This window comes from Hypanus sabinus, chromosome 25, assembly GCF_030144855.1.
Source record: "Hypanus sabinus isolate sHypSab1 chromosome 25, sHypSab1.hap1, whole genome shotgun sequence".
Classification (NCBI taxonomy): domain Eukaryota; kingdom Metazoa; phylum Chordata; class Chondrichthyes; order Myliobatiformes; family Dasyatidae; genus Hypanus; species Hypanus sabinus.
Genome location: NC_082730.1, coordinates 50,057,816 through 50,083,585, shown reverse-complemented (window position 1 = coordinate 50,083,585; position 25,770 = coordinate 50,057,816). Strand labels below are relative to the sequence as shown.

The 25,770-nt window shown below is 41.5% G+C and overlaps 1 protein-coding gene across 4 annotated transcripts in view; it reads right to left on the bottom strand.

Annotated features, from left to right (window-relative positions):
• Window positions 1-2,617: 2,617 nt before the first annotated feature.
• LOC132381226 (zinc finger protein 76-like) overlaps window positions 2,618-25,770 on the bottom strand; it is a 97,303-nt gene continuing 74,150 nt past the window's right edge. For all 4 annotated transcript variants that reach the window (XM_059950572.1, XM_059950575.1, XM_059950573.1 and 1 more), the window contains 6 exons: window positions 23,325-23,504; window positions 20,774-21,007; window positions 18,063-18,214; window positions 17,501-17,665; window positions 15,803-15,937; window positions 2,618-3,211 (listed from right to left, as the gene is read on the bottom strand). In XM_059950572.1, coding sequence (XP_059806555.1) covers window positions 3,107-3,211; window positions 15,803-15,937; window positions 17,501-17,665; window positions 18,063-18,214; window positions 20,774-21,007; window positions 23,325-23,504 — 971 coding nt within the window. In that variant the 3' untranslated portion in view covers window positions 2,618-3,106. The remainder of the gene's footprint in view (window positions 3,212-15,802; window positions 15,938-17,500; window positions 17,666-18,062; window positions 18,215-20,773; window positions 21,008-23,324; window positions 23,505-25,770) is intronic.

The window sequence follows — 25,770 nt, the reverse complement described above, 5'->3', positions numbered from 1 at the left end:
GTATAGGACTCATGTATAGGACAATCTGAGTAAGGATGGCAAATTACTTTCCATTAGATTTTTTAAAAATGACAACATAGTAGTGTTTTGTAACTATTACAGTTTCATAACAGCGACACAAGAGGCTGATGATGCTGGAAATTTGGGACAGTGTCACTATAACCATTAGACTTCTGTATTTTAATGGTGTTGTGCCTCTTGTCTGCAATACAGGAATCTTCATAAAGAAAAGAATTCAAAATCAATGCAAGTTATTTCACAAATTATAAGCCTCAGCGAATAATAAAATACTCCAAAACTATATTCTTATAAATTAACAGCTTTCTCCTTGGCTGATACCCTGTTCAAAAAAAGAATCTTATTATCTCAGGAAGAGAGAGGATAAAATGGGAAAGAAGTGAAGCAGGAAGAAAGCAGTGACAAAGACCAGCTGAAATTTGTGCAGTGAAGCACAGGCAATGACTTTAAAATCTGAAAGATACTTCACTGATCACTTCACAAGACATCTCAATTCCTTGTACCCGGTCTGGAAAATAATTGCAATGAATTAGTTGTTCCTTAAAAACTCTGTGGCACATTAATAGGCTGGCTAATTGTCTTTGATTTCTTTGCTTATGTATTGAAATGTGCAGGTCAGAGGCAAGGTAGAGGTCAGACATGGAGTCAAGTAGCTAACAAACATGTTCTGAAGTGTGGAGCGTTTCTCATCTGCACCACAGCTTTACTTCAGCAATACCTGGTATAAGTGGCACATTAGAACTGGATTGCTAATCCTGATTTTAACGAAGTATAGGTATATGATGTGAGGACTGAGGGCATGTTTTTTCTGTCTGTTGCAAAATGACTCAGGTTCAAAATTAACATTTTCCTTTGTGAAAGGAAAATCATCGAAGGTTTGTACCAGTTCGATGCTGCAATAGCCACTTCTCAAGAACTGGTCAACTTGCTGTGACATTTTGGTTAGCATAATCACTTATTTTATCCAACTATGAACAATTCTCAGAATAATTTCCCATCTTCCACAATATCTTGTGAATATATAGACATAACCATCTGGCTATGAAAAACAGAAAAACTGCTTCTTTATTGAAGTTCTCTACAGACATTCTAAAGCATTTATTTTCACATTAAGATAAAGTGTAATAAAAAACCCAAACTGAAAGGGTCCTTCCCTTTCATTTCTAGAATGCTCCCTTCTGGAAATTATTTCCCTACTTGTTTATATACAGATATTACCTATCATCACATGAGACTCTGCATCCAACATATCATTCTCCGTAACTTCTGTCATCTTCAATGGGACCCTATCACTAAGCACATCTTCATCTCCTCACCACTCTGCACTTTCTTGAGGGATCTGATTCCCTTGTCCATTCATCCCTCCCCACTAATCTCCTTCCCTAGCACATACCCCTGCAGGCGAGGAAAATGGCGCACCTGTCCATTCACCTCCTCCGTCAAGTCCATTCCAGGTGAGCCAACACTTCACCTGTGAATCTGTTGGGGCTGTCTACTGTATCTGGAGTTTCCAATGCAGCCTCCTCTAACTGATAAAAAAATTGGGTAACCAGTTTGTCGAGCACCTCCACTCCATACTCAAGAAGTGGAACTTAATAGCCAACCATTTAAATTCTTAACGCGATTTCCATTCTGACATGTCAGTCCATGGCCTCCTCTTTTGCCATGATTAGGCCATTCTTAGTTGGAGGAGTAGCACCTCATATTTGGTCTGGGTAGCCTCTAGCCTGATGGCCTAAATATCAATTTCACCAACCTCTGGTAGATTTTCTCCTCCCCTTTCCCTCTATTCCCCACTCTGGCCTCTTTCCTCTTCTCCTCTCCTGCCTATCACCCACCCCTGTTGCCTCCCCTTTCTCCCACGGCCCACTCTCCTCTCCTATCAGATTCCTTCTTCGGCCCTTCAACTTTGCCACCTATCGCCCCCCCATCTTCCTTCTTTATCTCCCTGCTCCCACCAACGTTGCTTCAACCATCGTCTTCTACCGTCCCTCTCCCCCACCTTTTCATTCTGGCTTCTTCCCCCTTTCTTTCCAATCCTGAAACATCAACTGTTTATTCATTTCTATAGATGCTGCCTGACCAGCTGAATCTTGTGTGTGTGTTGCTTTGTATTTCCAGCATCTGTAGAATCTCTTGTGTTTGCTTGTCTTGCAAAAGCATTTCACAGATAATCTGCAATGGTTAATTGTGGTCTATTGTTTTTATCTCTTTTGACTTTAGCACAAGAGGTTGCATCTAATTTTTTTTAGCTCACGGCAATAACTTTGAAGATGTGTAAGCACTGGTCCAACACCTTTTCTTACACAATGGCAACTTGCCCTTCAAGCAGATGTGCCCTTGATTGGTGATTTAATCGTTTCCTGATTGTACATCAGAAGTGTGGGTGCAATTCATGCAAAACAAAGACTTCTAAGTCACCAAAACCCTACTGCCAGAATTGGCACACTGGTGTGGACAATGGCATTATTACAGGCAAGAAAATTTAATGAATGAGAAATTATAGCAGCAGATATCTAATCGAAGCCAATAACAATTCACTACATGTTACTTAGCACATGGTTAAAAACCAACATTTAAATTATAAGCAACAACAAAGCAGTTTTTGAAATTTATTTTCATTTACACATATACAGACTCATATAGCATCATCTTAGATTTCAAAATGCAGCGTACACATTCCAAAAATGTCACTGATTGCCATTACTAGGTCCAGCCTCATGCCAGTCCCAACTTTGCATGGAAACCAACCCTACACCAGTTTCAGTAAACATTTTATCTTCAATAGAAAGCAAAACTATGGAAATTTCAATAAAACTATACTTTATACTGTACAAGTGAATCTGAAAGCTTATCAGTCAGCACAGCAGCTCTAAAATTCCTTTAGATCATAAAACCCTTACCATATTGTGTAAAATCACCTGAGTTGAGATCAACGTACACACAGTAAATTATTAGTCCTGAGAATAGACTGATATAGTCTGTGAGTAGTTTATGTTTGGCTCCCAGGATTTTACTGGACAAGACTAGATACCAAATCACAGTTTGTACGTTCCTGTGTGTGGCACTTGTTTCCTGGTCCTCACTGCTATTGGCCATTATCAGTCATCACTGTATCTTGTGTAATTCCTTCATGTTGAATTGCTGCTGTTGCCATGCCAATAGCTTCCTCCAAAGTCTGCTGTTCCTCCAGCTAGAGACAAAGAAAGACAGGATGATCACAAAAATCAGGTGAGATAAGGGAGTTAGTTTCTGGTGATTTAAATAGTACCATACTGTTTAAAATCACAACCAAAGTGATGATAGACACAGCAAATTATTAGTCCTACGAATAGACTTATTTAACATGTTAGTCGCTTATGTTTGGCCCCCAGGATTTTACTGGACAAGACCAGGTAGCAACACATACACTCAGTGGTCACTTTATTAGGAACAGCTGCACACCTGCACATTCATGCAACTATCTAATCAACCAATCATGTGGCAACAACTCAATGCATAAAAGCATGCAGATATGGTCAAAAGATTGAGATGAAACATCAGAACGGGGAAGTAATGCGACCCAAGTGGTTTTGACAGTGGAATAATTGTTGGTGCCAGACGGGATGATTTGATTATCTCAGAAACTGCTGATCTCTTGGGATTCTCATGCCCGACTGTCTCTAGAGTTTGCAGGGAATGGTGTGAAAAACAAAAACATCCAGTGAGTGGCAGTGAGTGCCTGTTAGTGAGAGGTCAGAGGAGAATGGCCAGACTGGTTCAAGATGACAGGAAGGCGACAGTAACTCAAATAACCACACGTTACAACCGTGGTGTGCCAAAGAGTATCTCTGAAAGAACAACACGTCGAACTTGAAGTGAATGGGCTACAGAAGCAGAAACACCCAGTGATCACTTTATAAGCACAGGAGGCACCTAATGAAGTAGGCACTGAGTGTAGATTACCCAAGCAGTGCAATCAGAATGTTAAAAATGACCTCAGCTAGAGTACTGTGACACCACATCAAAAAGAGATATCACCAGAGAAAGAATCCCAAGGAGATTTATGGGGCTTTTCTCTTTGCAAAAAACACTGATGGAGGGTTTAAATGCACAAAAGATACGAGAAGGTTTGTAAACTGAAAAGACCATCGGTGGAAGGATTAGCAAAGAATTGATCCAAATAAAAACACTAAATGAGTGCTGGAAGTCTGAAAAATATCAATTCCTGAAAGGAGGGGGGAATGGAACATGGAAGAAATGGAAGGAGGAGGGCAGCAGAGGTAGGTGAGAAAAAGAGAAGGGATGAAAGGATAACCAGAATGGGAAATAGATAAAACAGAGAGAAAGGGGAGAGAGGAACATGCAAGGAAACATGCTATTTTAGATCTGGTTCTGTACAATGAAACAGGTAAAATGAATAATCTTGTATTAGCGATCCTCTTGGAAAGAGTGATCACAGTATGATTGAACTTCTCATACAAATGGAGGGTGCAATAGTTTGATTTAAAAGCAGTGTATTATGCCTAAATGAAGGAGACTACAACTGAATGAGGGAAGAGTTGGTTATTGTAGACTGGGGACACAGACTATAAAGCAAAACAGTTGAAGATCAGTAGAAGACTTTCAAAGAGACTTTTCACAGTGCTCAACAAAAATATAATCCAGTTAACAGCACGGACATAAGAGTGTGGACAGCCAGTCTTGGTTAACAAGGGAAATAAAGGAAGGCATCAAACTAAAAATTGGCAGGTTAATGGGAAACCAGAAGATTGGGAAAACTTAAAAAGCAACAGAACCACTAAGGAAGCAATATGGAAGACAGATTATGAAAGTAAATTTGCACAAAATCTGAAAACAAGAAGTAAAAGTATTTATAATTATATAAAGCAGAAAAGGGTGGCTAAAGTGATCAGAGATCCCTTGGAAAAGTGAAAAAGGAGAATTAATATTCCACAAAAGGCCAACGCTTTGAATATCAATTTTTGTTGTTGTGTGAAGGGCACATCTAACTTGTCAAAGAGAGATGTTATGGATGCGGTGTGAGGTGAGGGCTTCGATGCAATTGCTGTCATTAAAGAGGCATTGCCGAGAAAACTGGCAGACCTAAAGGTAAACAAGTCTCCTGGTCCTTAGGGAAAGCGTTCCAGGAGATTGGAAGTAATGATGTTATAGAGGAGGCGTTTGTGATAATTTACCAAAATTATCTGGACTCTGATCAGTCCTGGCAGATTGGAAGACAGTAAATGTCTCACCACTATTTAAGAAAGCATGTAGGCAAAAAGTAGGTAACCATAGTCCAGTTAAATTAATGCCTCTAGTCAGGAAAATGCTTGAAACTATCTCTTGGGCAAGAATTTCGAGACATCTGGATCAAAGTTGTTCCATCAGGCAGGCATAGCCTGGATTCAGGAAGGGCAAGCCCTGTTTGACAAGTTTACCAGAATTCTTTGAAGATCTAGAAAGTGCAGTAAATAGAGGGGGACAGGCAGATGGTGGATATTTCCAGAAGGCATTCAATAAGGTGCTGCATAAAAGACATATCCATAAGATAAGGATGCATGAAGTTGCTGCTCAACACACTCAAAATGTTGTAGGAGCTCAGCAAGTCAGGCAGCATTGATGGAGGGGAAGGCACAGATCACGTTTCGGGCCAAAGCCCTTCATTCAGTCCCGATGAAAGGACTCAGCCCGAAACATCAACAATTTAATCCCCTCCACAGACGCTGCTGGACTTGCTGAGTTCCTTCAGTATTTTGTTTGTGGTGCTTAAGAATTCCAACATGTGTAAAATCCCTTGTGTTTATGGAGTTGGGATAATGTACCAACATGGATAGGAGAATGGTTAACTAAATGAAGGCAGAGAATTTGGATAAATGATTGGGAATCAGTAGTGAGCAGAGTGCAGCAGGGATCAGTGCTGGACCCACAAATATTCACAATATATATTAACCATTTGGAAAAGGGAACCGGGTGCAGTGCATCGAAGTTTGCCAAGTATGCTAAATTGAGTGGAAAAGCAAATTATGCAGAGGAAGTTGAGAGCGTGTAGAGAGATAAAGTTAAGTTAGGAGAGTCTGTAGGAAGGTATAGTTAAGTTAGGAGAGTCTGTAGAGAGATATAGTTAAGTGAGTGGGCAAGCGATGGCAGATGGAGTACAATGCTGTCCACTTTGGAAGGAAAAATAGAAGATCAGATTATTATTTAAATGGTGAAAAATTGCACTGTGCTACTGTTCAGAGGGACTTAGTAGTTGTGCATGGATCGCAAAAGGTTGGTTTGCAAGTGTAACAGATTATCAAGAAGACAAATACAGTGCTGTCCTTTATTCAACACAACAAAATGCTGGAGGAACTCAGCGGGCCAGGCAGGATCTATGGAAAAAAAGTACGTATAGTTAACGTTTTGGGCCGAAACCCTTCAGTAGGACTGGAGAAAGAAAAGGTTTAGTAGAATTTAAAAGAAAAGTAGATTTAAAAGGTGGGGGGTGAGGAGAAAGAGAAACACAAGGTGATAGGTGAAACCCGGAGGGGGAGGGATGAAGTAAAGAGCTGAGAAGTTGATTGGGGAAAGAGACGAAAGCCATGGAAGAAAGAGAAAGGGGGAAGAAGCACCAGAAGGATGAGATGAGGTGAGAGAGGGAATAAGGGATGGGAAATGGAGAAGGGGGGGTTTGAGGGGCATTACTGGAAGCTTGCGATATCAATGTTCATACCATCAGGTTGGAGGCTACCCAAATGGAACAGAAGGTGTTGTTTCTCCAAAGGTGTGGTCTCATCATGACAGTGGAAGAGGCCATGAATGGTCATATTGGAATGGGAATAGGAAATGGAATTAAAATGGGTGGCCACAGGGAGATCCCGCTTGTTCTGGTGGACGAAGCATAGATGCTTGGCGAAGTGGTCTCCAATCTACGTCGGGTTTCACTGATGTACAGGAGGCCACACTAGGAGCACCAGACACAGGATACGACCACAACAGACTCATGGGTGAAGTGTCACCTCACCTGGAAGGACTGTTCAGGGCCCTGGATGGTAGTGAGGAGGAGGTGTAGGAGCAGGTGTAGCATTTGTTCTGCTTGCAAGGATAAGTGCCAGAAGGGAGATCAGTGGGGAATGATGAATGGACAAGGGTGTCACGTAGGGAGTGATCCCTGCAGATAGCAAAAAGTTGGGAGGAGGGAAAGATGTGTTTGGTGGTGGGGTCCAGCTGGAGGTGGCGGAAACTTTGGAGAATTATGTGCTGAACACGGAGCCTAGTGGGGTGTTGGGAAGATGGGGTAAGAGCAGACGTGCATGAAATGGAAGAGATGCAGTTGAGGGCAGCATTGATGGTGGAAGCCCCTTTCTTTGAAAAAGGAGGTAATCATTCTAGAATGAAAAGCCTCAGCCTACAAGAAGTAGGCTGGGACGAGGTGTAGTTGAGGTAGCTGTGAGAGTACGTGGGTTTGCAATAGATATCCGTGGATAAGTTGTCTCCAGAGATAGAGACAGTGAGATTGAGAAAGGGAAGGGACCAGGTGAATTTGAGGGCAGGGTGGAAGTTGGAGGCAAGGTGGATGAAGTTGATGAGTTCAGCATGGGTGCAGGAAGCAGCACCAATGCAGATGTTGACGTAGCGTAGGAAAAGTGCAGGATGGTCACCGGTGTAGGCTTGGAACACAGACTGTTCCAGGTGGCTGGCATAGCTGGGGCCCATGCGAGTGCCCATGGCTACCCTTTCTGTCTGAAGGAAGTGGGAGGAGCCAAAGGAGAAATTATTTAGAGTGAGGACTAGTTCCACTAGGCAGAGGAGAGCGGTGATGGAGGGAACTGGTTGGGCCTGGTGTCCAGAAAGAAAGGGAAAGCTTTGAGGGCTTCCCGGTGGAGGATGGAGCTGTATAGGGACTGGACATCCATAGTGAAAATAAGATGATGGGGGCCAGAGAATGGAAATCATTGAAAAGATCAAGAGCGTGTAAAGTGTCAGGGATGTAGGCAGAAAGGGAATGAACTAGGGGATAAAACAAGAGTCGAGGTAGGCTGATATGAGTTAAGTGGGAGAGGAACAAGCTGAGACAATGGGTCTACCTGGACAAGCGGGTTTGTGGATCTTGGGTAGGAGATAGCAATGGGAGGTGCAGCATGTGGGAACTATGAGGTTGCTGGTGGTGGATGGGAGAACCCCAGAGTTAATAAAGTTGGTGATGGCGTGGGAGAAACGGCCTGGTGCTCCTTTGTGGGGCTCATTTCTAGAGGGATTGTTTTTAAGAAGAGGGAGATTACGCTGTAACTGTCCAGGATACTGTGCAGTTGTGGCATAACCATCCCACTTGCTCCGATGTCTTATGATACTGGTGAGGCTGCATCTGAAGTACTGCATGCAGTTCTGGTCTCCTTACTTTGCCTGGGACCAAACTCACTGGAATTCGGAAGAGTGAAAGGGTATCATAAATAAATCTAAAAAAAAATCATGAAAGGGCAAGATAAGGTAGAGACAAGAAAGTTGTTTCTACTGGGAGGTGAGAATGGAATAGGGGGAGAGAGCCACTAGATAAGGGAGTAGATTTAGAACAGAGATGAGGAGGCAACTGCTTTGACCAGAGAGTGGTGAATCTGTAAAATTCTCTGCCCAGGGAAGGAGGAGAGACGAGCATATTAAATATACTTAAAACACAGTTAGACAGACTTTTGCAGAGTAGGTGAATTAGAACCCTGGGGAAACAGGCAGGTAAACGGAGCAGAGTTCACAGCCACGGCAGCCATGAACTTACTGAATGGTGGAGCAGGCGTGACAGGCCAGATACTCTACTCCTGTTCTATTTCTTATATCCCTATAACTTCTCTCTTCTGATTGATTTGCCTCATCTTACATTCACCCAACTCAGAGTAGTAACAGTAGTTGATGTAGTTTCATTTTCTTGCTTGAAGCAAACTCGACGAGTGTGAATGCAATTGAGTCATGATGCAACTGGATTGTTAAACACTATTGGCTTTGAATGTAGTTCCACTATAATTTCAAATGGAGCTTACATCTACTGGGCTTTGTTATCAAATCTCACTGAAGAATACTTGAGATGTTCTCAAAATAGTTAGTTTTTATATGCAAGAGTCAGACTCGCAATGGTCAACATAAATCAATAGATACAAAAACTCTCAGTCAATGACCAGGTCTCTCACTCTGAGTTTGGCTTTACGGCTCGAAAGGGAAGGGTGGGGAGGAAGAGGAGAGCAGTGGTGATAGGAGATTCAATAGTTAGGGAACAGACACGAGATTCCGTTTACGTGAAAGAGACACCCAGATGGTATGTTGCATCCTGGGTGACAGGGTCAGGGATGTCTCAGATCAGGTCCACAGTATTCTTAACAGAGAGGGTGAGTAGCCAGAAGTTGCAGTACAGGTAGTCCCCGAGTTACAAACGTCCGACTTATGGACAACTCGTACTTGCGAACCAAGGAAGGAGAACGCCGTTCGCCATTTTAAGTCAGATTGCGACGCCCTCTGCCATTTTAAGTCAGACTGTGAAGCCATACGCCATTTTAAGGCGGACTGCGAAGCTGTAAGCCATTTTAAGTCGTTGCCATTGACACTATGTTGAGTGTTTAACTTTGTATTTGGCTTAAATTTTTCTCAGTAAGATTCAGCCTGACCACACCCCCCCCCCCCACCCCCACAGGTTTCGGTCAGATGGTGGTGCATTGAGATCAGCGCTGGGCTCGAGAATAGAGGGTTGATCCAGTGACAGTCCGCTCCCGTGCCAGGTTGATGTCGATCCAGTGACTCCCATACCATCCGAGCCGGGTTGTTGTCAAGCTCACAACTCGACCTCGTAAAAAAAAACACTGCCACCTCCAATTTAAATACCCACGTGGAATATTGTGGAGGATCAAATGCCCAAACCCAGCACAGCCCCCACTTGTCCCATTTAGCCTGTCTCAGTGAGGTGGTCGTTCGGACCCAACGGACCCCGGGAGCCGGCACAGCTCGGGACCCTCCGCCTACAGTGTTTCTGTTCCATTGAAGGGATGCGATCGCGATTGAAAATAAAGTGGAAATAATAAAGTGTTTGGAAAGAGGTGAAACGCTATCAGTCATTGGAAAAGCGTTAGGCTACAGTCAGTTAACGATCGGAACAATTTTAAAGGATAATGGATAAAGTGAGAATAATGGAGCATGTGACAGGCCCTGCCCCAATGAAAGCTACAATTATTACTAAGCAACACAGTGGTTTAATTATTGGAATACTTAAATTTTATATGCATGGAAAGGAAAAATATATACTATATATTAAGACAAACGTTTGATGAACTGACATTAAATAATACCTTAAATAATACTTGTTTCGACTTTCATACAAATCCGACTTAAAGACGGACTCAGGAATGGAACTTGTACGTAACCCGGGGACTGTCTGTACATATTGATACCAATGACATAGCTAGCAAAAAGGATGAGGTCCTGAAGAGCAAATATAGGGAGCTAGGTAGGAAGTTAAAAAGCGGGAGCTCAAGGATAGTAATCTCTAGATTGCTGCCTGTTCTACATGGCAGTGAGAGTAAGAATAGGATGATTTGCTAGGTGAATGTGCGGCTGAAAAATTGGTACAGGGTTTCAAAGCTGTGGATCATTGCCTGGACAGAAGGGATGGGTTACATCTGAACACAAAAGGGACCAATACCCCGTGTGCAGTTGGGGATGGTTCAAAGTAAGCTGCAGGGGGCTGAGAAGCAGAGAGGTAAGCCGGAGGATGGAGCACTTGGTGTAAAGGTAGATCCAGCATATAGACAGACTCTGAGGAAGTGGATAGGGAATTAATGCAGTCAGTTGGATGGGTTAAAATATGTCTACTTAAATGCACAAAGTATCAGGAAGAAGGGTGATAAACTTAGAGCATGGATCATTACACAGAATTACGATGTTGTGGCCCCTACAGAGATTCAGCTGTCACAAGGGCAGGAGGCTGCTGGATGTTCTAAAGAGACTGGAAGGGAGGTAAAAGAGGAGGGGAGTGGCATTGCTAATTAGGGATAGTATCATGGCTGCAGAAAGGGAGGATGTTGTGTAGAGATCAGAATCAGAATCAGACTGAATATCACTGGCATATGTCATGAAATTTGTTGTTTTGTGGGTGCAGTGCATAATAATATAAACAATATATAAAAATTAAATTAATTGTGCAAAAAGAGGGTTAAAAAAAAGAAATAAGTTGTGAGGCAGTGCATGTGGGTTCATTGGCCATTCGGAAATCTGATGGTGGAGGGGAAGAAGCTGTTCCTGAAACATTGAGTGAGTGTCGTCAGGCTCCTGCGCTGCCTCCTTGTCAGATCCAGTGTATGTGGAGGTCAGGAACAGGAAGGGAACAGGGACTCTATTGGGAGAATTCTATAGACCTCCCAATAGCAATAAAGACACCGAGGAGCAGATCAGTGGGCAGATTTTAGAAAGGTGCAAAAATAACAGGATTATTAATCATCATGGGTTTCATAAAATAAATCATGGTGACTTAAACTTCCCTGATTGGCACCTTCTCAGTGCAAAAGGTTTATATGGGGCAGAATTTGTTAGGTGTGTCCAGGAAGGATTCCTGACTCAATCCAAGGACTGGATCTAGTACTAAGAACTGAACCTGATCAGGTGACAGATCTCTCAGTGGGTGAGCATTTCAGAGGTAGTGACCACAACTCACTGACCTTTGGACAAGGATAGGAGCAGAGAGTACAGGGAAGTTTAACTGGGGGAGATTGAACTACGATGCTACTGGGCAGGAACTTGGGAGTGTAAATTGGGAAAAGATGTTCTCAGGGAAATGCACAATGGAAATGTGGAGGTTGTTTAGGGAGCACTAGCATGGATAGGTTTGTCCCTTTGAGGCAGGGAAAGTGAAGGAACCATGAGATGTGGATCACCTAGTAGAAAATCATATTGAATGTTTACAAAGGAAGGATCAAGCAAGGCTCTTGAAATTTATAAGGAAGTGAGGAGGGAGCTTAGGAGAGCTACAGGGGGGCATGAGAAAACCTTGGCGAGTAGGGTTAAAGAAAATTCCAAGTCATTCTACACATAGGTGAAGAACAGGAGAATGAGGATAGGGCTGCTCAGGAAACGTGCCTGGAGTCGGAGGAGGTAGGAGAGGTCCTTAATGAATACATTGTGTCAGCATTTACCAGCGAGAAGAACCTGGAGGAATGTGAGGTCGGTGTAGAACATGCTGGAACATGTCAAGCTTAAGAAAAAGGATGTGTAGGAACATTTGAAATACATTAGGATAGGTAGGTTCCTGGGACTAGATGGGATATACCGCAGGTTACTAAGCAAAATGTGGGAAGAGATTGATATGTCTTTGGCAATGATCTTTTCGTCCTCACTAGTCACAGGAGTAGTACCAGAAGACTGGAGATGGTATAGATTATTCCTTTATTCAAGAAAGGTAACAGGCATAATCCTAGGAATTATAGACTGGTGAGTTTTACATTAGTGTGGTCAAATTATTAGAGAGGATTCTTAGAGACAGGAATGAGCATTTGGAGAAGCGTAGTGTGATTTGGAATGGTCAGCATGGCTTTGTGAGATACAGAATGATTGAATTCTTCAAGGAAGTGGCAACACAAAATGAAGATAGAACAGTGGATGTGGTGAATATGGATTCTAGTAAAGCATTCAATAGTTCCCCATGGTAGGTTCATTCAAAGAGTGAGGAGGCATGGCATCAAAGGAAACTTGGCTGTGTGGGTTCAGAAACAAGATAAAATCTGCATATGCTGAATATCTGAGCAACACACACAAAATGCTGGAGGAACTCAGCAAGCCAGACGTGGAAAAAAGTACAGTTGACGTTTCAGGCCGAAACCCTTCAAAGCACCAGGTGATAGGTGAAACCTGGAGGGGGAGGGATGAAGTAAAGAGCTGGGAAGTTGATTGGTTAAAGAGATAGAAGGCCATGGAAGAAAGAAAAGGGGGAGGTGATGGGTGGGCAAGGAGATAAGGTGAGGGAGGGAAAAGGGGATGTGAATGGGGGGGGCATTACCAGAAGTCTGAGAAATCGACCCAAGTGTGGCCTCATCACAACAGTGGAGGAGGCCATGGATGGACATATCGGAATGGAAATGGGAAGTGGAATTAAATGGGTGACCACTGGGACGGTGACTGTTCTGGTGGACGGAGCGTAGCTGCTCGGCAAAGCGGTCTCCCAATCTATGTCAAGTCTCACCAGTATATGGGAGGCCACACTGGGTGCACCACACACTGTAAATGACCCTAACAGACTCACAGGTGAAGTGTCGTCTCACCTAGAAGGATTGTTTAGGGCCCTGAATGGCACCAGGAAATTGCTGGAGCCCTAGGCTCTAAAAATAAACCAGGAAATTATAGCCCGGTGAGCCTTACATCAGTAGTGGGAAAGTTATTGGAAGGTATTCTGAGGGACCGGATATATAAGTATTTGGATAGACAGGGTCTGATTAAGAATAGTCAGCATGGCTTTGTGTGTGATAGTTCGTGCCTAACCAATCTTATAGAGTTTTTCAATGAAGTTATCAGACAAGTTGATGAAGCCAAGGCAGTAGATGTTATCTAGATGGACTTCAGCAAGGCATTTGACAAGGTCCCACATTGGAAGCTGGTCAAGAAGGTTGTCACTCAACATTCACAATGAGGTAGTAAATTGGATTAGACATTGGCTTTGTGGGAGAAGCATAACAGTGGTAGTAGAGGGCTGCCTCTCTGCCTGGAGGCCTGTGACTAGTGGTCACTAGGGATTGGTGCTGTGTCCTTTGTTGTTTGTCGACTATATCAATGATCTCAGTGATAATGTGGTTAACTGGATCAGCAAATTTGCGGATGACAGCAAGGTTGGGAATGCAGTGGACAGTGAGGAAGACTATTATACCTTGTAGTGAAATCTGGGCCAGCTGGAAAAATGGCAGATGGAATTTAATGCAGACAAGTACATTTCCATAGGACCAACCAGGGTAGGAATAACACAGTGAATGATAGGGCACTGAGGAGTCTGGTAGAACAAAGCAATGTGGGAATTCAGGTCCAGAATTCATTGGAAATAGCAGCACAGGTAGATAGGTTTGCAAAGAAAGTCATTGGCACTTTGGAATTTGTAAATCTAAGTACTAAGTACAGGAGATGGAATTTTATATTGAAATTGTATAAGACATTGGTGAGGCCTAATTTAGAATTTGCATGCAGTTTTGGTCACCTATCTACAGAACAGATGTAAATAAGGTCGAAAGAGTACGGAGAAAATTTACAAGGATGCTGCCAGGACTGGAGGACCTGAGTTATAAGGAAAGATTGAATAGGTTAGGACTGTATTCTTTGGAATGTAGAAGACTGAGAGGAAAATTGATAGAGGTATACAAAATTATGAGGGGTATAAAAAGGGTAAATGCTAGCATTGAGGTTGGGTGGGACTACAAACAGTGGGTGAAAGGTGAAAAGCTTAAGGGGAACATGAGGGTTGTGAGTATGTGGAAAGAGCTGCCAGCACAAGGTGCATACAAGATCAATTTCAATGCTAAAGAGAAGTTTGGATAGATACATAGACGGCAAGGATAAGGAGGGCTATGGTCCCAATGCAGGTCGACGGGGGTAGGCAGCTTAAATGGTTCAGTGTGGACTAGATGAGCCAAAAGGACTGTTTCCGTGCTGTACTTTCCTATGATAGAATGACTCTAGGACAGGATGCAGAGCTGGGCTAAGAATTGGTAGATGGAGTTCAATCTCAAAAAATGTGAAGAAATACATGTGGAAGGTGGAATCTGAAAGCAGAGTACAGGGTTAATGACAGGATTCTTAGCAGTGTGGAAGGACAGAGGCATCCACAGCAAAGATCCCTTAAAGATGCCACACAAGTTGATAGGGTGGTTCAGAGGAGTATCGTGTGTTCGCCTTCATCAGTTGGGGGACTTGTTCAAGAGCCATGAGGTAATGTTGCAGTTCTATAAACCACACTTAAGGTAGTTCAGTTCTGATTGCCTCATTATAGAAAATCTGCAGAGACTTTAGAGAGTGCAGAGGACATTTATCTCAGTGCTGCCTGGTTTAGAGAACACATGTCCTATGAGGACAGGTTCAGCAAGATGGGGCTTTTCTCTTTAAAAACATTAGAGGATGAGAGGTGACCTGACAGAGCTGCGTATAAGATGATAAGAGGCATAGATAGAGTGGGTACCCAGCACCTTTTCTCAGGGTGCCAATGGATAATACAAGAAGGCATCGTTTTAAGGAATTGGAGGAAGTATAGGGGAGATATCAGGAGTAGGTTTGTTTAACATCAAGAGTGGTAAGTGCAAGGAACGCACAGCCAGTGGTGTGGTAGAGACAGACACATTAGGCACATTTAAGAGACTCTTAGATAAGCACAAGGATGAAAGAAAGTGGTGGGCTAAGAGGGAAAGAAGAGTTAGATTGATCTTGGAGTAGGTTAAAAGGTGGGAGAGAAGAGTTAGATTGATCTTGGAGTAGGTTAAAAGGTGGGAGGGAAGAGTTAGATTGATCTTGGGCTAGGTTAAAAGTTCGGCACAACTTTTGGGGCTGAAGAGCCTGTACTTCTCTATGCTCTAACATCAGTCACCATTAGTCCTGGGGTGAAGGAACAAACTTTTCTTGGAACTTTCCTATTAAATATGAATAAATACATTCGAACAAAGGCAAAACCTTGGAGAGCATCACAACAGTACTAAAAATACATGGCCTCAGCAATGAACTAACTGGATAAAATAAGCTTCCAAAGCCTTTATTTCTTTTTTTTCCCCACATGTGTTTTTGGTCTTGAATACAGAAACCCTATCCAGGTTGAAACATTGAAGTTACCCACCTGTACTGCTATCTGGGTGCCATTGGCAGTAGCTACTAATGCTACTTGCTGATGGTGCTGCACCACTTCTGCCGCATGAAGAGCTGCCAAAGCCGAGTCTCCGGTTACCATCCCATCTGATGTCACTATGGCAACCTGACAAAACAAAGTTTAAAAATGAAAGTAAGTGAAGGCTGGCTTATATATAAACATTATCAAACCACTAGTTTCATTTCATCTTGTAGAATTTTATTGTATAAATTGTCAACCTAGAATCTTAACACCAATTATAAATAATTAATATGTAAAGAGGAAAATATTGTGTTGTGACATTGTCCTTCCTGGGTTCACTCCCATACTTCTTTCCTTATTTATGTATTTATTTATTTAAGCAGTACAGCAAATAAGCATGCAGGGCTATCCATGAATAGCGTGTCAGTGCTGTAAGAGCCGAGCATGAAATATACCTATTTAGTTTAGTAATGTTCTTCATCATTCGATCGCAACACCTTTAAACCTCTTGGCTAACAGTAGGACAAAAAGGTTTCACCAGAAAATCCACCAGCTATCCCCACCCAGATGTAGAGTGAACATTTGTTCTATTAACAGTGCACTCCTCCCATTTTGCATGTCAGGTCAGACATGGGAAACATTTAACACTGGGATCAACTTGATAGTAGGATCCAAACCTGGGTTGAGCTATCCTGCACTCTGGCAATTGGTGTTGAGCCTTCTGAGGAAACCAGCAATACCTTTTCCTGCTGATACATTATTTTGCTAATTTAAATGTTAATGACAATTTAGAAAATTACAAATATGTTAGCAACAAATTATTTTGATTCTAAGAAGTTAAATCTTTCTGAGACTAACATGAGTGACAATCCCTTTCATACAACTTCCTGTAAAATTTATTTGTAACAACATGTTTTTGCTTTCATGTTGCTTCACTAAAATGTTAATCCAAAATCATTTAAAATTTTTAAATTGATTATAAATATCGACAATTTTTTCAACTCTAATGGGGAAAAATGTAGAAGCACATTAAGCAAAAAAGGAAGTTGAAAGTTTCTAGTGAATATTGCAAAACAGGAAAGAAAAATGTTGAACATATAGAGAGAAGAAATTTCAGAACTTAGGGCTTTATTACCTAAAGGCACAGCCTCCACAGCAGTGAATAAATCTGAGGACGACCTAAAGACTACAAATAGAGGTGAGCTCATATTTTTGAGGATTGTACCCTTTGAGGTGTATTCAGAGATACAAGGGGACAAGACCATAGAAAAATCTGAAAACAAGGGCAAAAGTAATTCTCTTGGTGAGTTGTTAACTTAAAATACTGACTATATTTCTCTCACCACAGATCCTGGCTGATCTGCTGAGTATCTCCAGCACTTTGTTTGGATTAAGAATATTAAAATCAAGTGGTTATTTAACAGGAAGGACCAAGTGGACAAGTTCATGGGATGCTGTAAGTTATTGATGATTTCAAGTTTACAAAGAACTGAAAGAAACATTCAAACTAGGAAGCATTGGAATTGGCAAGCCTGGAAGTAAGAAAGGTGAATGACTATTTCAGCAACAGACAAACTGACATAGGAGTAGAATCAAGCAGCTACAGGGACAGTATTAGGAATTATTGTTGATGGTGTATTTAATTACAAAATATATTTTGAACATTTTTGATTATCAATATTTTAATGGATGTAATGGATGACATACCTGCTGTGTTTCAGTACCATCTGCTGTCACCATGGTAACTGTATGAGCACCTGGTGATCCTGTGAGGTCACCTTCATGTGTAGGTACAGCAATTGTAGTACCATCCTGAGTTACCATGGTGATAGCTGTTCCCAGAGCCTGCAAGTCTTCATGCGATAGACTAACCTGCAATTAACAATGTTATTCTTTTAGGAAAATCTGGGATTGGTTACTGTATAGTAATAAAAAAATCCAAATTAAAAAAAAACAAATGAGGTTACTATGATTCCATAAAGTAGCATTAATCACTGGGTATTCAGAGGGTTGATAACAACAGAAAGGGTATTTTAAAATTCATTTGTCTTCCATATTGATTATGACAAATTAATCTACTAACACACTCAAAATGCTGGAGGAACTCAGCAAGTCAGGCAGCATTTATGGGAAAGAGTACAATCGACATTTCAGGCCGAGTCCCTTCTGACCTGCTGAGTTCCTCCAGCATTTGTGTGTGTTGCTTGAATTTCCAGCATCTGCATATTTTCTCTTGTTTGTGATATTAAAGCTAAAAGCTTTCTCCTACCTGCTGAGTTCCATCCTGTGATATAAGTGCTACCTGAGATCCCAAACCATCTTGGGTTACCATGGTAACCTGGGTAGGAATTCCACCATCACCTTCCACACCCGACAGGTATGCAATACGCGACCTTTTCAAAGGAGGTTCTACAACAGTGGCTAAGAATGAAATATACAGGATTAGAGCGACATTCAGCACAAATCCAAATAAAGCACATCTCATGAGGGCATACATTCAAAACATGTACTTAAAGATCATGGCTAGAGCCATCGAGCATGGGAACAAACTCTTTGGCCTGACTTGTCCATGCCAATTGAGATGTGTGTCTACACTAAAGAATGTAAATTTTATATATTTGATCAGATACTTTCACTTTCCTTCACAGAGTTTGATCTTTTTATTTGAATGGAACCAAATTTCAGGAGCTGAGTACAATATTTTATTAGAAATGACCGAGGACCCAACACCATTATCTTAGATGAGACATAACTAAGGGCTGGTACTAAGCAAATTAGTTATATTAGCTTTAAAATAGATAATTTTCACCTTTTCTTCAAAAGACTTCTCAGCATTGTTATCTTTCTCTGTTATGCTCTACAGATTTGCCCTATGTGTGATTAACCTGGCCAATGTTAGCCTTACACATCACATTTGACTCCATTAAATGATAACTGCCAGCTGCAGGTTCATTTCCCATTGCATCTTCCTTAAGCCGGATCTGAAATTATGCCATCCATATTATCTAAATACTGAGGGTAATGAATAGCAGCAGTCCTAACCTGATCCCAGAAACAACACCATGCAGGACCACTTCTATTAATATCAACTTTCCCCTTTGAAGGTCATCAGTTTTAAACAACATAGAAGTCTATTCTTCAATCTCTCTTTCAATTATGTGCAATGCCTTGTTGAAAATTTCTGAAAATACAAGTGTGCAAATCCCTAGGATTTACATCTCTCTATACTTTCAATTTCTTGGGCAATGTCTCATGATCCCAGATTTCTGTCAGCCTCTGCAACCTCCATGACTGATCTCCAAAGCTTTTTGAACTGTTTATCTCTTTCCCAACTCTCCTGGCCTTTTCCCCATCTCTCCGTCTCTGTTGTGCATGCATGTGCCTGCAAGAAAGGTGGAATTTTATCCACAACACCACTTGGTGCCTCAAGCCTGGAAATGATTACACTTTCTAAACAATTTCAAAAGCCTTACAGCACACTTATGCACAGCCATTCACTGTTATCACAGACAAAGCATAATCCTTCAAACACATTATAGAACAAAGAAACATGTTCTTTGTCAAGTCAAGTCACTTTTTATTGTCATTTCGACTGTACTGCTGCTACAGTACATAGTAAAAATGAAATAACGTTTTTTCAGGACCATGGTGTTGGCCCACCAAATCTACACTGACCATGTACCCATTCACACTAATCCTACACTAACCCCAATTTATTCTCCTCAAATTCCAATTGATCCCTCCAAATTCTACCACTCACCTAGACAAGAGACACATACAGTGGCCAATTAACTTATTAACACCCATACCTAACATACATGGAAGCATCTGCAGGAGTCAGGATCAGAGTCAGGCTTATTATCACTGTTTTGTCCAATCAGATTTTATGAAATCTGTTGTCTTGTGGCAGCTGTACAGTGAAAACTCGCTCCAGATGAGCACCAGAGATCGGTATTGAAACTGGTAGACTGGAGCTACAAGACTGCTGCACCACTACACTCCTAACACTGACAATCCCTCATCAGATCCAAGTACAGGTCTCCCAGGTAACAACCATTGGGAATATTCATATTCACCATAAATGTATGGATAACACAATTCTAGATATTTCAGAAGTGCTTAACACTCAAATTCAAGTTCAAGCTTAATGTCATGTAATTGTACACATGTCTACAACTAAATGAAACAACATTCCTCAAGGACCAAGGTGCACAACACAATAGAAATATTACGAACAGCACATAAAATATTAACATGATAAAAATATATATCATATTAAAATACTTTTAACAGATTTAAATAAGTACTTTACTTTGTATACTGCTACTGGTGCTGTCATAAATAATGTGTACTGGGTGGTAGCATCTCCAAGAGGACCATAACCTCGTCATGGTTTGGAGGCTTGTGTGCTTCAATGACCCAGAGAGCTACGTTGACTGGAGTCAGGGCTTTAAGCTTCGTCCCTTGGTAGGGCTAAACAGATCAAAGGGTAGAGGCCAGACTAAGAGTGATCCACTCCAGGTTTGGGGGCTCAGCTCAAGGCTAACAACACTGACTGGTAAAACAAAACTGGTATGGAAACTGCAATGAAGAATTCTTCTACCTCTGACTGCGATGATATCCAGGACTTGCGTGACTGACAGAAGTGAAAACTGAGAGGAATCTACTTGCACAATGAAGGAAGCCCTAAACACCGCCGGAGATAAAGGACCTGCATTGCTGCGCTAAACACCAACGGCGTTTAGTAAGTAAGGGAGGTGTTCAGAAGTTCTACAGCTGAGGGAAAGAAGCTGTTACCCAGTTTAATCGTCTTTGTTCTTATACTGCAGTACCTTCAGCCTGACAGTGGGAGGTCAAAGATTATGGAACGGATTATAAGACAACTCATCATTAGAACTAATAAACCACTTCAAAGGAAGATCCCTGAAAAGATAAACCTAATACCAAAGAGACTGCCTACACTCTGCCTCAGGAACTTACCTTGCTGCTGTTGCTGCTCAAACAAGGCCTGCTCACTTTCCTCTGTTGCTTCCATGTCACCATGTGCAGTACGTTTGTGCGTAGCTAGTGTAGAAGTCTGTCGGTATGTCTTTCCACAGTGGTTGCAGTTATATGGTTTGGAATGTGTGTGGACCACATGGTGCTTATATAGGCTTGAGTATTCTGTGAAACATTTCCCACAGCCTGGTACCGTACAAACATAAGGCTTCTCTCCTGTGGATAAATCAATCAGACAACTTTCCATACCACAACCAAGACTCTTTATTTCTATCTTTCTTACAACTAAACCACATTTGTATTATTATATATTGTAATATGTCAAATTGCTCATATCATTGTTACAGAATAAAAGCAAACTGCATACATCTTAATTATTAGTCTTGAAAAATAAATGTTCATTGCCAAGGCCCTCCAAATTACACTGAAAATATTGCATCCAGCTTTCTGTCCTCTCAAGATCCTGCTCATTACTGCACTGTGGTATCAAAGAAAACTTTAAGCCACTGTCAGGATATAGAATGAATATTTCAAAAGAAACTTTTGTTTATGGTAACACTGAGGGCAAGGGACAAAAATACATCAGGATGTGATTGAATAGGAGTAGTGACTACAGATATGGAAGTTAGGAAATGCACAGGCAGGAAGAGATGGTTGCAACTACAAGGAAAAGGGTGTTTGGGGATTTGGAGTAGAGTTGAAAGGGTAGATTGAAGTTGCTGGTGTAATACATCGAAGGTAATTGAAAGCATCACTGAATTTACATGAACTTGTGAAATCATTAAACTGCTTTCAGCACTGAAGCCAAAAGGAAGAAATCACACATCTGGTGTTGGTCCTGGATATTATTGGAAATCATACATAACCAATTTATGTCTGACACTGGAATGAGAGTAATGGGATTAGACTATCTCAAAAAGAGGAAACATGGCTCCTAAATACTACCTCATTTTTCCTTTCTTTTTGCACTATAAATTTTGTAATTTTATTGTTTATGTCTGTGCACTGCACTGCTGCCACAAAACAACAAATTTCATATCATACAAGACAATAACAAACCTGATTCTGAATCTGGACTACTTACATTATTTGGTTGAAAGTGCAATATTGCTTACATCTCGAACATTTGCTCTGGCTTCAGTGGCAAGTGTTTGCGTTTGCACAATAGACCTATAAAATGCCCTCACATTTAAATAATAGTCAATTAACAATATGCTCATTACCAGAACAAAGTTTCTGTGAATATCCATGATGGCAATCAATATTTTTACATGTTGGACTTAATCCTGAAATTCTGACTTTGTCATTCATGCCAGATAGACCAGCAGAGAGGCATTAATTCATCAGATGACGAATAGCGGGTATCAGTTGATTTAGATTCATTGTATTTGTTTAAAGTTATTTAAATGTCTGTGGCTTTTTTTAAAATTAAATTTTATTCAAAAAGTTGCTCTAATAATTTTTTGACAGCTGGTGAATGTTAGTTTATTCAATGTCAGCTAAACGGGAGGGAACAAAGCTCAATAGATTATGAATATTTTGGCTGTTTCATAGGCAGGATTTATTCTGGCCCTTCTCAATCCCATTTCCTGCACATTCTGTCAGATCACAGGATTTGTAGGTCCTGATATTCACCAGCTTTATTCTTAAAGAAATTCTCGATACGGAATTTGAACATGTAAGAGAACCTATCAACAAGCTCTTGTTCTTTATCGCTGACCACAAAATCTGATCCATGATATCCTTAAAAATATTATATTCATATTGAATCAAAATGCATTGTCTTTTCACATGAAACAAGGATACAAAATATCCTTCAAAAACCTTTTTGGGCTAAGACACTGTGTTGTGCAAAATTAGGATTTAAACATGCCAGTACATGTCCCGGAATTTTCTGTGCTAGTTCTAGTAAACTGCAAAACCATTTTTCAATAGGTTCCATGAAAATAGCAGAGGAGTGTAATATAAAAATATGTTTATACGATGTATATTAAGAACATAGGAATAGGAGCAGGAGTTGGCCATCTGGCCCCTTGAGCTTGCTCCGTCATTTAATGAGATCATGGTTGAGCTGGCCAGGGACTCAGCTCCATCCACCTGTCCTTTCCCCTTACCCTTAATTCCCCTGCGATTCAAAAATATATCTAACCGTGCCTTAGATATATTAATGAGGTAGCTTCCCTGGGCAAGGAACTCCACAGATTCACTACTTCGGGAAAAGCAGTTTCCCCTTATCTGCCATAAATCTATTCCCTTGAATCTTGAGGCTATGTCCCCTAGTTCTAGTCTCAAATGTCACAGCAACTTCTGAAATTTCATTCATATATATAGTGTATGAGATCGTTTGCTGGCTTGATTGCTCTGGGCCTGAACTCGTTGGAACTTAGAAGCATAAGGGGAGATTTCATTGAAATCTACCAAACATTTCCTATAGTTGAGGGGTGGGGGAGAGTCTATCACCAGAGGATGCAGCCTCAGGGTATATAATATATTACTTTAGCTTCATTTACTTGTGCTCAACTTTGCAAATTACCTGTGTGAATTCTCATGTGGTTCTTGTAATTAGTAGCGCTGGCAAACCCTCGACCACAGCCTGGTTCACAGCAGATGTATGGCCTCTCTCCTGTATGTGTTCTGATGTGAACTTTACGTATATTTGAAGTAGTAAAAGAACGGCCACATCCCTCAAATGGACACTTAAAAGGTCTTTCACCTATTGAAAAGCAGACACAGTATTACTCAGAAAAGAAATTTAAAGCTAGACCTTTTGAATATTGCCCCACATCCTTGATTCAATGAGCAAAGTCACAAATCAAATCACGAGAACACAAGAAAACAGACCAGCAGGCCCCTTATTCAATATGACATAAGCCTGCCCTATTATTCAATATGATCATGGCTGATCTCTGTTGGCTTCAACTCCTCTAATATACCAGTTTTCCGTAATCCTCAATTTCTACCCTAAATACAAAACCATACAACACAGGAGCAGGGTGAGGCCATTTGGCCCATCAAGCATTCTCTGCCATTTCATCACAGCTGATCCATTTTCCCTCTCAGTCTCATCATCCTGTCTTCTCTCTGTTATCTTTCAAGCCCTGGCTAATCAAGAACCTATCAAACTCCACCTTAAATACACCTAGTGACCTGTCCTCCACAGGCACCTGTGGTAATGAATTCTACTGATTTACCAACCTCTGGCTTAAGAAATTCCTCTTCATCTCCATTCTAAATGGACATCTCTCTATTCTGAGGCTGCGTCCTCTGGTCATAGACTCCCCCCCCCCCCCCCCCATAGGAAACAACTTCTCCACATCCACTTTATTTGGCCTTTCAACATTCTGTAGGTTTCAATGAGACCTCCCCTTACTCTTCTAAATTCCAGTGAGTATAGCCCAGAGCCATCAAATGCTCCTCATTCAATAAGCCTTTCATTCCTGAAATTATTCTCGTGAACCTCCTCTGAACCCACACATTATTGCTTAGATAAGGGGCCCAAAACTGTTCACAATACACCAAGTGAGGCCTCACCTGTGCCTTATAAAGTCTCAGCACTATATTCTTGCTTTTACATTCTAGTCCTCATGAAATGAATGCCAACACTGTATTTTCCTCACTCACCACCAATTCGACTCGCTAGTTAACCTTTAGGGAATTCTGCACAAGGATTCTCAAGTCCATTTGCATCTCAGATTTTTGAATTTTTTCACTGTTTAGAAAATAGTCAACATTTTAATTCCTTCTACTGAAGTGGATGACCATACACATCTCAATATTGTATTCCATCTTTGCCACTTCTTTGCCCATACCCCCAATCTGTTCAAGTCCTTCCGTAGACACCCTGGTTCCTCAACACGATCAACCCCTCCACATATCTTCATATCAGCTGAAAACTTGTCCACAAAGCCATCAATTCCGTTATCCAAATCATTGACATACAATGTAAAAAAAAAGCAGTCCTAATGCTGACCCATCCATAAAGACCATGAGTTATCGGCAGCTAGCCAGAAAAGGCTCCCTTTATTCCCACTCTTTGCCTCCTGCCAATCACCAATCCTCTATTCATGCTAGTATCTTTCTGTAATGTCGTGGGCTCCTATCTTGTTAAGCAGCCTCATGTATAGTACCTTGTCAAAAGCCTTCTGAAAATTCAAGTCCACAACATCCACCAGTTCCCCTCTGACTATCTTGCTTGTTATTTCCTCGAAGAATTCCAACAGATTCATCAGGCAAGATTTTCCAATAAGGAAAAAAGCTGACTTTAGCCTATTTTATCATGTGTCTCTCTACAGACATCCTCGAAACAGAAGAAAACCCCCAAAGAACGAATGACAGAGAAAAGACGCAAGAACCCTAAAGCCCCCTGCACCCTCCCACACACAAGCAGCATCAACTCTCCCCCCCCCCCACCACCCCCACTGAGACCCAATTTTTAACAATTGACTCCAGCATCATGCTAACTACTGAGGGCAGACGAACTGGCTTATAATTCCCTTTCTTCTGCCCTCTCCCTTCTTAAAGAGTGGTGTGACATTTACAATTTTCCAGTCCTCTTGAATGATTATTAAAATGCCTCCACATTCTCTTCTGCTGTTTCCTTCAGAACCCTGGGTGTAGTCCATCTGGACCAGGTGACTTATGTACCTTCAGACTTTTCAGCTTCGAAAGCACTTTTTCCTAGTAATAGCAACTGCACCCACTTCCGTCTCCGACACGCTCAAACTTCTGGCATACTGCTAATGGCTTCCACAGTAAAGACTGGAGCACCAAAGGGTGACTTCTCTCTCCCAGCTCATCAGCAAAACAGTTAAATTCTTCCTGATCTAATGTCTCTATTTCCTTTTCTGGGTGGCTGGGGTCCTGTCAGAATCTTTGATCTACAGTCTTGTCTTTCCTGGAGCTGGCGATCAGCTGTGTTTCAGCATGTCTGGATTTAACCTGAAGTTGGGCAACTTCGGGGCCTGAGTGGCCCTGTGGAC